The sequence below is a fragment of the Psammomys obesus genome, unplaced genomic scaffold, assembly GCF_907164565.1.
Source record: "Psammomys obesus unplaced genomic scaffold, mPsaObe1.curated_primary_1811, whole genome shotgun sequence".
NCBI classification, from domain to species: Eukaryota; Metazoa; Chordata; class Mammalia; order Rodentia; family Muridae; genus Psammomys; species Psammomys obesus.
Window position 1 is genome coordinate 10461185 of NW_026586383.1, and position 10828 is coordinate 10472012.

The 10828-nt window shown below is 43.6% G+C and overlaps 1 protein-coding gene across 3 annotated transcripts in view; it reads left to right on the forward strand.

Moving 5' to 3' along the window:
- Positions 1-10828, forward strand: part of Nktr (natural killer cell triggering receptor) — a 37336-nt gene that overhangs the window by 17166 nt on the left and 9342 nt on the right. For 2 of the 3 annotated variants that reach the window (XM_055601605.1, XM_055601606.1), the window contains 6 exons: positions 4689-4718; positions 5181-5326; positions 6141-6363; positions 7506-7661; positions 9210-9297; positions 9729-9874. In XM_055601605.1, coding sequence (XP_055457580.1) covers positions 4689-4718; positions 5181-5326; positions 6141-6363; positions 7506-7661; positions 9210-9297; positions 9729-9874 — 789 coding nt within the window. Of the gene's footprint in view, positions 1-2052; positions 2071-4688; positions 4719-5180; positions 5327-6140; positions 6364-7505; positions 7662-9209; positions 9298-9728; positions 9875-10828 lie in introns of those variants that run through there. The other variant, XM_055601607.1, reaches the window with a different exon arrangement.

Consider the following 10828-nt stretch of genomic DNA (forward strand, 5'->3'; position numbering starts at 1 on the left):
CTTTTTCTCGGTACTGGTCTTCAGACTCAGGACCTTGTACATGCTAGGCAACAGTTCTTTAAACTGAGGCTGGCCTGGAGCTCCGAGACCCACCTGCCTCTTTCTCTTAGGTGCCATGTGCTGTCACACTCAGTCCATTGAGTGTATATATATATATATATATATATATATATATATATATATATATATGAATGATGTTCTATTTTCCCCTTCGTTTATTTTTATTTTATGTGTGTGTGTGTGTGTGTGTGTGTGTGTGTGTGTGTGTGTGTGTGTGTACTCTGTGGATACAGTGCCTCTGGAGGCTGGAAGAAGGCTTAGATTCTGAGGCTTGTTTCATAGCTGGTTGTGAGCTACCATGTGGGTGCTAGGAAGTAAACTGTGGTGGTGAAGAGCAGTGAGTGTCTTAGCCGCTGAACTGTATCTCTAGTTCCCTGTTTATCATGGCCGTCATAAGTAGGGGAGGGGCACACAGACTAGGTTGTTTTTTATCATTTAAGAAGCAGACTTAACGAGTGTTCTTCATCTAATGAGAAAGGAATGCTCATTCCAAGGTAGGAAGCAAGTGGAGGAAAGAGGTAGCTGTTTAAGGACTTTGTAAGTCTTTGTTGATTGACACTTGGACAAGCAGAACTAAGTCTGGGGAAATGTCTTACCCACCTCTGTAACTGTAAGAGGAAGTGGTAGTAAATGCCATAGCCCTAGGCAGTCCACTGGGGGGGGTGGTTGTTGTTGTGGGTTTGGGTCCTGTTTTGTTTTGTTTTTAGAGAAGGTAATAACTTCATGCTAATTTTGAAAATGTTTTTGAGAGGAAAGGAGTTGGTGACATTTTACCCTCAGGGCCGCGTTCTCTGAATATCACATAGATAGGTGCCGTCCCAACACCTATGCTTGGAGTTGCGTAGTGCCCTTCATGTCCATGCTAGCAGTCAGGAAGGAACGCTGCATCTAGTTAGAATTTGTGTACCTTTCCTTTACACTGGTGTTGAACTTGAGAAGGCTCTGCCAGGGGAGGTTGGCAGCACCGCGTTGTGATTGCGCACTATTTGGTGGGCTCCCCGCTTGTGACGCTGTGCTGTGTCACAGAGGACTTTAGAATCGGTGTTTCCAGAGCCTGCATTCTTCAGGCCTGAAGCACCTTTCTGCTTTGTGACACCGATGCATCCTTACCTAAGAGATTTTAGTTTATAACGTTTTAATATTTAATATATCAAAAATCTTAGAAAATTTTGCTCCTAGTAAAATAGGGGTTTGGTTTTATAGTCTTTTTTTTTTTAGTTTCATCAGTCAAAATTCATCCATGTGTATTCTTCAAAAAAAATTCTCATAAGGGGAAGAATCAGTTCAGAAATGAAAATCCTCTGGCCAGGATTTGATTCGTGGCCTAAGGCTGTCATCTCTATTGCCTTTTGAGCCTCAGAGAAGATCCCTAAAGTTCTGATTTTGCTCTTATTACTGTTTCTATTAATTTTGTCCAGTGAATACATGCACCAAGCAGTGAGCATAGTCCAGACCCTGCCCAAGTCCTTCTCCAGGGCTCTGTTGCGTTATGACACAACCAAGAAAGGATTTCCAGGGCACAGCGAGAAAATGAAGTCAATTGCCTAGGTCCCTCGAGTTCTGTATTGGATGGTCTAAACTTGTGTTGGGGGTATCTTTGCCGTCTACCAGAAGAACCAATTTCTGAGTGTTTAGATTTGTTTATCTGTCTATACTAAGATGCATTACCTTTTTGAGAAAGATGGCCTAGCTAGTCTCTGAGGTTATAAAGGGAGTTTTAATGTTTTATGAGCTGTTAACCACCTCCTGTGTTAAAATACCATGAGGAGATCTCCACAAGGCTTTTTCAAAACAAAATTCATCTCTTCATAAATATCTTGTGAAAGAAAATTTAGAGCCCTCCATTTTAAAAAGCTTTCTTGCTTTGCATAAAACTCTAAAATTTTAATTTCAAAGTTATATTGATATTAAAACATAAATTCAGTTTTGTCTTAAAAGTGTATTACAATTTATTTCTTGCCATTTTTGTGTAAAATTTACAGAAAGAGTGTTACACCGTGCGCTCCAAAGGTAATGTCTCATTACTCTAAGGCTCTTTCTCTTTTCTTTTGCCTTTGTTTCTTTAATCCTAATGCTACATGTACTGAAACATTTTAAGGGGGAAAATGGTTTCTGCTTGTTCTGTGTAGCAGCAATACATGTAAATAAAGGTGTTAGTTGCTTACGGATAATCTGTGAGGTACAGTTTTGTGTCAGTGGCTCTTGTGTGCACCACAGTGCTGTGTGACATTGGGACTTTAGGAGCTGGCAGGGTCCCAAAGCTGCTCTGATGATGGCGTAAGTGAAGTTTACCCTTTGGGACAACAGCAGTACTAACTGTTGAGGTAGATTTAGGGTTGACAGAAGCTGTGTCTCAGACTGTCAGGAGAAAATAGAAACGTGAGTACTGAAGCTTTACAGTTCGAAATGTTTGGGTTTGTTTCTGCATTGGGTTTGTTTTAATAAGTGCATCTAACCTAACATCGCTGCTCAGCTCTGGTCTTGTACATCTTAGTTTATTGCGTGTGTACTGGCATGAGTGAGATCACCGAAAATGTTGGATCAGGAGCTGGTGGGCAAGGGGTCTCTGTCGGAGTTTTTCCTGCCTTTCCTCCTGTTCCCCTGGTTTGCTGTGTACTGTTCCTTGTGTGTGCTGTCAGCACAGTGCCGGTGGGTGAGCTTAGGCTCGGGTCCAGCCAGTTGGTTTTTTTGTGAAGCACTTTCCAGGTTTTTACTGTGTATTCCATCCCAGTTAAGGTACAGGTTGGTCGCTCTGTGTCCTGAGTGTAGGTGCCAGTAAACTAAATGCTTTGCACTGGTTCCGACACAGGGCGCAGCTGAAGAAAAGGCAGGGAGGGCTGTGTGCTGTTACTACTCAGTGCACTGAGGACCGCTCTCAGTGTCACTGGGCTTGAGAGCAGAGCAGAGGCCGACAGTGTCGCATGTGCTTAGCTCACATGAGGACCCGAGTTCTTTCTCAGCTTTGAGACAGCTTATCTATCCCAGGCTTGAGCCCTCTTCCAGCCTCAGTTGGTCTGAGTATGTGTTTCTGCAGCTAGCCAGACTATCACATTTGCTCCATGTAAGGGTTTGCCTTACATGGCTGTCACAGCATTTGTTAGCCTAGATGGCAGCTGAATTGGGCTTCGTGTGTGTAGGCTCTTCTCAGTGCTGATTTCTGAGAGTGAGGCCGGGAAAGGAGGAGAGCATCTGCTCAGTAAACCATGTGCTCTCTCTCATTGGTGCAAGGCAGGACAGTATTGTCTTTCAGGAAGCACTCTTATATCTTCTCATGGAGGGTTCTGTCTAGCTTATGTCTTAGTTTTTGTTTTGGTAAGGTTCTGTGATACAGGAAGCATTTTTGTTTAAAGTTGTGCTACAACTTCTAGATGTGTGTTTCATAGTTCCAGTGTTTGTGGCTCACTCACCAGTTTGTTACGTTTTCTTTATTTCTTTTCCTCTTCTTTGTTACCTGTTTTTGTTTTTAAAATTAAACTGGCTTGAATTTCTACTCAATTTTCTAAGAAATATTTGAGACTTGTAACATAAAAACTCAGAATTTTAATTAAAGTTCTGAGACTTAAATTGACAGTAAAATTTTTTAAGTTAAAATACTATTTATAGTCCTCCTACAGAACTCGATATTCTTAAAGTAAGTATAAACATTACAGTCTCTTGTACAATAATGTTTTTGCCATTGTTGTGAAGGTTAAATTTTGTTCTGTTGATGTGTCTTAGAATGGCTTTAAACTGTACATTAAAATGCATATGGGTTTTTTTCTCATACAAGTAACTGCTTTAATACGGCCTGATAGCTAGTGATCTTATCTGTGTCATATTTTTTTTCTCCTTACTGATTAATGTTCTGATGGTCTAATGCTGACCTAGCTATCCACTTTTGACTTTTTGCATTACAATTCACATGTAATGATCTTTGAAAATGTTATGGGAAAACCAACTTTGGTTCAAAATGTCTTAACCGAGTGTACCTCACAGATGTCCCGGTAGTGGCAGTGGGGCATCCACAGAGCAGCAGGTGGGGTGTTTTCTGGGCCATGGAAATTGAAGATGTCAATAATACCCTCATTTTGCTGTGAGGAGCAGTGTGAGAGCCCCTTCCTATGGCAGTTTCAGAGTGTCAGCTGCAAAGCTTCACCTTGAGTGAAAGGAGGGGCCGGAAGTTCTGCAGAAAAGACTCCTGAGGGTCCTCCATTCGCCTTAACAAAGAATGTGCAGACTGACTCAGTCAGTCTTCAGAAACAGAAGAGCCCAGTGTCTACCAAAGTCCCCATCTCCCCATGCGGCAGTGGCCTCCTCCTCCTCGCTTAATTCAGCTGGGAAATAGTTTTAAATGTTTGGTTTTGATTTGAGAGAAAATTGAGTATCAATGTGTATGCTGTATATTGCTTTCTATAACGCAAATGAAACCTATTTTATATATTCTAATAGATTTGGTTTTCTAATTCACTGTAATTTTGTTTTTTAATCAGTAAAGTGGCTACTGTTGGTGTGTGGGGGTCTTTATGTTGGATGCACGCCATGCTTAACAGTTTTCTGTCTTTATCTTTACTTCCTTGTTCACTACATGCTGTGTTTAAACCTCTGCTTTCTTCATCTGAATACGTCATTTTTTGATGTTTATTGTACAGAACTACAAAGCCTGCTCCACACCTGGATGGGTAAGCATCAAGTTGTTAAAATCTTGGGGCACTGTTTGGGTGATGACCTGAAGGACAGGTTCCCCGGGGGTTAGTCTTCCCTAGCTGAACTCTTCCCGAAGGGGCCCCGGGAGCACGCTTTGAGAGCTGTCACTCGTTGCTGAAGAGGTCTTCCACTTTTGCCCATGGGCAGGCTTCTCGGCCATGTTCTGAGTATTGTTGAGATGGCTTCTCAGTATGAAGTGTATTGTCACCACTCTTAACCCGCTGCAGCCATAGCAGAAACCGAGCCCCGCTTTGTCTCCAGTGAACTGTTGCCGGTTCGTATTGTGAAGTAGACTTCAGGTTGTCCTTCCCTTTGGATTTGTTTCCAGTTCTGTGGATATGGAGATTTTTTTGTTTTGTTTTTAACAGCATTTGTCCCAGTTACTGTTCATTATGTAATTATTACCAGACCAATTTTTTTTTTTAATATTATGACAGGGTTCATGTTGTCTTTGGACTGGTTATTTCCGGTTTTGAAGTAATTGAACAGATTGAAAATCTGAAAACAGATGCTGCAAGCAGGCCTTACGCAGATGTCCGAGTCATTGACTGTGGGGTGATTGCCACAAAGTTGACAAAAGATGGTAAGAGATTTTGGAGGGTGGCGAAATCTGGGACAGAGGTGTAAAGCATGTGGCAGCGTGAAGACTCCTTCTAAATTTGGGGAGTGTGGGGAGTGGTAGCATTGGTGCTTCTGTCCATCTTTGGTTTATCCCGTCCCACAGCAGATGTTGTTAACTCCTCTACTGCCTCGCTGCTGGCTGACCCAAGCCCTCTCTTGCTGAGCAGCCTACCTTGCCTCCGTCTCCTGTTTTTTCTGTGACCATTTCTCAGCAGGAGTGTCCCCTTGCTTATGTCCTTGGTTTACTTTGGTTTGTCTTTAGCAGCCGCCAAAGTGATCCTCCTAAGCCTCACTTCGTATCCACGCCCCCCCCAGACACCTGCAGTGGCACCCTCAGCACAGAGGCCTGTGGCCCTCTGTTGTCTTTCTGGCTCTTCCCAGGGCTCATTGCCTGCAGCCACACTGACCTTTATTCAGATACTCAAGGTCTTCGTGCTGCCCTCATGTCCAGGGCATTCTTTGTTAAGAATCTATATGACCCCTACGAGCTACTTTAGGTGTAATCTGAAGTTTCCTGCATCTCTGTATTCCCTTTACCTTGTTCATTTCCTGTCTCAGCTCTTTGTCACTGGCTTATTTAGAGTCTAGTCCTCAGGTGGGGACTTGTCCAAGTTTTCAGACAGCTGTATTTTACTTAACTGGGGAAAAGTTTAGTTAAGTCTTATTTTAGTTTGCTATACATGACACAGTGCTATGATGATTGGCTGTCACATTTTACCTCTGGATGGTGTGCACTGGGCTCTAGTACTAATGTTGTTTTTAATATCTCTTAAAAGTTTTTGAGAAGAAAAGGAAGAAACCAGCACATTCAGAAGACTCGGATTCCTCTTCCAATTCCTCTTCCTCTTCAGAATCATCCTCAGAAAGTGAAGTTGAACGAGAGAGAATCAGGAGGAGGAGACACAAGAGGAGGCCAAAAGTCAGACACACTAAAAAGAGACGGAAAGAAATGAGCGGTTCAGAGGGCCCAAGGAGGAAGCTCACAGTGAGCCCCACGTGGTAAGTGTGATGGAGCGCTGTGTCAGTGTTCTCAGTCCCGGGTGCCTGGAGCAGTCTGTGGTGTCCGGGTGAAGACAGTTCTTGAAATCCTTTTTTGTTGTTATTGGGGTTTTGTTTGTTTGGTATTTTTTTGTTGTTGTTGGTTGGTTGGTTTTGTTTTTTAGTTTTAAGGTTTTGTGTATTCAAAGATGTGTGTCATGTACCATCTGTGGTGGCCAGAAGACAGTTTGAAGGAGTGGCATCTTTCTCCAGAGTGTCTGAGGGACTAGATTCAGGACCTCAGGGTTGGCAGCAAGGGTCTCTCTCACTGAGCTGTCTTGCCAGCCCTAATGCCCAAACTCTTCTTACTACTTTGAGAGTTCACAGATCTGTAAAGTAACTTTTTCTTCCACCTCCTAACCCCTCCTTCCAGTTCCCCGCCCACTCACACTTCTTCCCCCCACTCACACTTCTCCCCGCCCCACCCACTCACACTTCTCCCCCCCCACACACACTTCTCCTTCTCTTTTTGTTTTCTTTGGATGACCTGTGGGGTATCCTGGCTGTGTTCTGTGTGTGCAGGGTGCAGGGCCACTCACTGGAGCATAGACTCTGTACCAGAGTACACACCCTGAAGAAAACTCACTCTCCCTGAAGCAGACTCTGAGCCTCTGAGCTGGCTGTGGCTTCTCACCAGCCTGGGCAGTCTCCACAGGGTGTTGTTCATGCCCAGTCACAGCATGCAGCACACTAGCCCACACAAGGAAATGACAAACAGATAAAAAACGTGGTTTTTTGTTTTCTTTCTGATATGGTCTTTCTGTGTAGCCCTGGCCTCTGCAGACCAAGCTCGCCTCCAGCTCAGAGATCCACCTGCTTCTGCCTCTCATGCTGGGATCACAGGTGTGCGCCACTGCGCCTGGCTGACAAAAAAAGTTTTTAAGAAGGAAAACATAAGGATAATTGACAATTTCCATTTCAAAATTTTAGTGTTCAGTTTATCTTTTTTTAATCTTTCTTTTGAAAAAATGTCTTTGCTCTGGATTTTTCAATGTATTGATGCTTTGTGAAAATCAACACTCAGTAAGTTTTGCTGTTTTCTTTGTACGTGTTTTATGAAATGTTGGCATTAACATCTAAATTGGTGACTTGGTTTATTTTAGTTACTCTGGGAGGAGTGACGTGAAAGAAAAAAGATCAGGGGACTCAAATGCTAAAAGAGAAAAGCCCGTTGTCCGCCCAGAAGAGATTCCTCCAGTTCCCGAGAACCGATTTTTACTTAGAAGAGATATGCCTGCTGCCACAGTGGAGCCAGAGCCGTAAGTAGGCTGATGGTGTGCCATGCCCTTCCCACCGTGCCCAGTACAGAAGCGCCGTGGGCATGCTCTCATTGCACAGGCGTCCCATGGGGCACTCACAGCATGGGACAAGGCGCAGGGGGAGGGGGGTCTGTTACTCAGCGGCCTTCCTCCTCTTTACTCTGCCCTCTGGTGTAAGTCCGTCAGTTCATTGCAGGGTGGTACTAGCCATGACTTACATTCAGAGTACACACGAGAGTGGTGAGTGTACCTCCCTTTCAGAACTCACACGTGAGTGCATGAATAGGTAAAGGAAACTGGGCAAGTAGTCAGTCAAGAGGCTCTGTTTTGTTGCTTTGGTTTGGTGGAGTTTTTTGGGGTTTTTTTGTTTGTTTGTTTGTTTTTTGTCGGCTTATTTTTCAAGACAGGACTTGGTGTGTCACAGGCTAGCCTTGAACTTGCAGTCCTTCTGCTTCATCCTCAGAGGATTAGTATGTATATCTATATGCTGCCATGCCTGGCAGGGAGGGACGTGCTTATTAGAGGTCTGAGAAGGTTATATTACTCTTCATTGCCCTTTTGTTCAAGGGGTGAGTTTTCAGAATTGGTTAACAGGTACATTGAACTCTGTGGATCCAACTAAGTAGTGAAATTTATTTCAATTTTAATAGTGCAAAGTAAATTACATGGTAACTGAAGATACAAGTTAGTATCATAAATATTACTGTAGTTAGTTTCCCTGCATTGTGGCTTTATATTTAATCTCAAAAATACTTTGTATATTAGATTTAAATTCAGAAATATTAAAAGGACATGAGTAATCCCAGCACTCAGGAAGGCAGAGGCAGGTAGATTTCTGAGTTCTAGGTCAGTCTGGTGTACAGAGTGAGTCCAGGACAGCCAAGGCTACACAGAGAAACCCTGTCTTCCAAAACAAAACAAAAAGAACATGAGCCAGGCATGGTGGCATGTACGCACATAGCCCTAGGTATCGGAAGGAATATTTGACTTGGGGATTGATGTCCATCCTGAACATAACAAAGTCTAGTCTCCAAAGAGAGAGGTGGGAGGGGAAGGAGAGAAGCATGTGCCGTGTAGCGGAAGTGCTGCGGAGCCTCACCGGGGGGTTTGTTGTTGTTTTGTTGTTTTCTTTGCTTGTTTACTTCCTCCACAAATCTTCAATTTAAAAAATGCAAACTACCTCAGCAAACACATAGGTCCTAACGGGACGAAGGGAGCTCTCGAAGAGCTCAGCTTGGTGTTCTCCGTTGTTGGAGCCGCCCCCGCGGCCTGCAGTGAGTTCGCACACCTGGCCATGGGGTGGCCCATGATGCTGGTCAAGCTGTGTCTGTGAGGGGCGTGCGCCTCAGAGCCGAGGGAGCTCAGGTGTGCATCAGTGTGACCACGCCCCTACAGTGTCAGGGTGTGAACATTTGAATTTCCTGTCACTCTCATGTCCTGAAGCAGAAGTCTTCATATTGTTAAGATTGTAGTTCTGCATTTGAATGTTGGGGAGACATCGTCTAAGGAGCATTTGCACATTTTTAATTGTCATCACCACTTTTTCAGGAATGTTCCAGATGTTACACCTGTTGTAAGTGATCAGAAACCATCTGTGTCAAAGTCTGGACGGAAAATTAAAGGAAGAGGCACAATTGTAAGTATGTTACAACTTTCTTCTTTCAAATTGTTTATCTAAATATTTACTTTTAACATTCTATTGTAATAATCAAAGGTTTAGTTTTAGACAGACTATTTCTCCTGTTCAAACTATTCCCATAGCTTTGGGAAGGTGCTGCCTCTGGTAGGTACAGCTATGGATGAATTTAGTGATGTAATCCATGAAATAGTATGTTGAGAAGTTTTGGTTTATGAGTAATGGAGGGTAATGAATATATTAGGACTGCAAAGGGAACTTTCAGGATACCAAGTGAATGTTTTGCTGCTTTTGCCTCTCTACATCTTATAATTAAGATAACTTCATGCTATCCAGTTGGTACTTGGATCGGTGCCTACATTAGATTATTTTGCCTGGCTCTGTCCTATAAGAGGCATTTTTAGAATGGTTACTATCCTCTCTGTTTAAAGCGCTATCACACACCTCCAAGGTCAAGATCCCACTCTGAGTCCGAAGATGATGACAGCAGTGAAACTCCTCCTCATTGGAAGGAGGAAATGCAGAGACTGAGAGCTTACAGGCCACCGAGCGGAGAAAAGTGGAGCAAAGGAGACAAGTAAGCGCCTGCAGTGTGGACAGCCTGCTCACAGAGGGATAGAAGCTGGAGAGTCAGTGCCTGGCATTCACAGTCAAGATGGCCAAAGGGAAGCCAGCAGGAGCAGCACCACTGCCACTGAGACCAGGGGCGTTCCAGCCAGGTGCTGCCTCCTTATGCTGAGCGTCTGAATGGACTCTTAATTGCAGAAGTGAGCAGGTCTTAGGTACCAGGTGGTAATGTTGTCTGACTTGGCAGATGCCTTAGTCACAGGTATGTGGATTGGAAACAAGGAGAGCCTGCACAGAATGGGAGTTAATTTCCGGCTCCAGAGACTGTTGTATCGTCAGTAGTCTGATAAAAGTGGGGCCCTGCAGTGCAGGAGTTGTCTGTTTCCAAAGGCAGGTGACTGTGGCATAGCCAGCGGGAAAAGAATTCTTTAGGGGAGAATTCTGGTTTCTCTGCAGGCATCTTAAGAAAATGGTTTTGAATTGAAAGAACAAGGAAGAGGCAGGCAGCTGTTGTGTAGACATAGCACAAACATGGTGGTGCTGAGGACTCTCACTTGTGGGCCTTGATTGTAAATCTTTTGTCAGTTTTCATGTAATCATGTTTGATTTCTGTTTTAAATTAATAGGAGCTTAGGAGAAAGTGTTAAGTACCACACTGAAGTGGAGAGAATACAGTTGTCATGCCAGCATTTAAATAGCTTCCCACTAAGGACATTTCTGTGTTTCTGTGACTTATGTAGTTTATAAAGTATCTGAAAGGAAGAGAAGAGAAAGCTGGGCATTGTGATGGTTGCCTTTCTTTAATCTCAGTATTTGGGGAGCAGAGGCAGGCTCATGCATCTTTGTGAGTTCAAGGCCAGCCTGGTCTACGTGGTACATTGCAGGCCAGTTGGGGCTGTATGGTGAAACATCTCAAAAATGAATGAATGAATGAATGAATGAATGAATGAATGAATGAATGAAT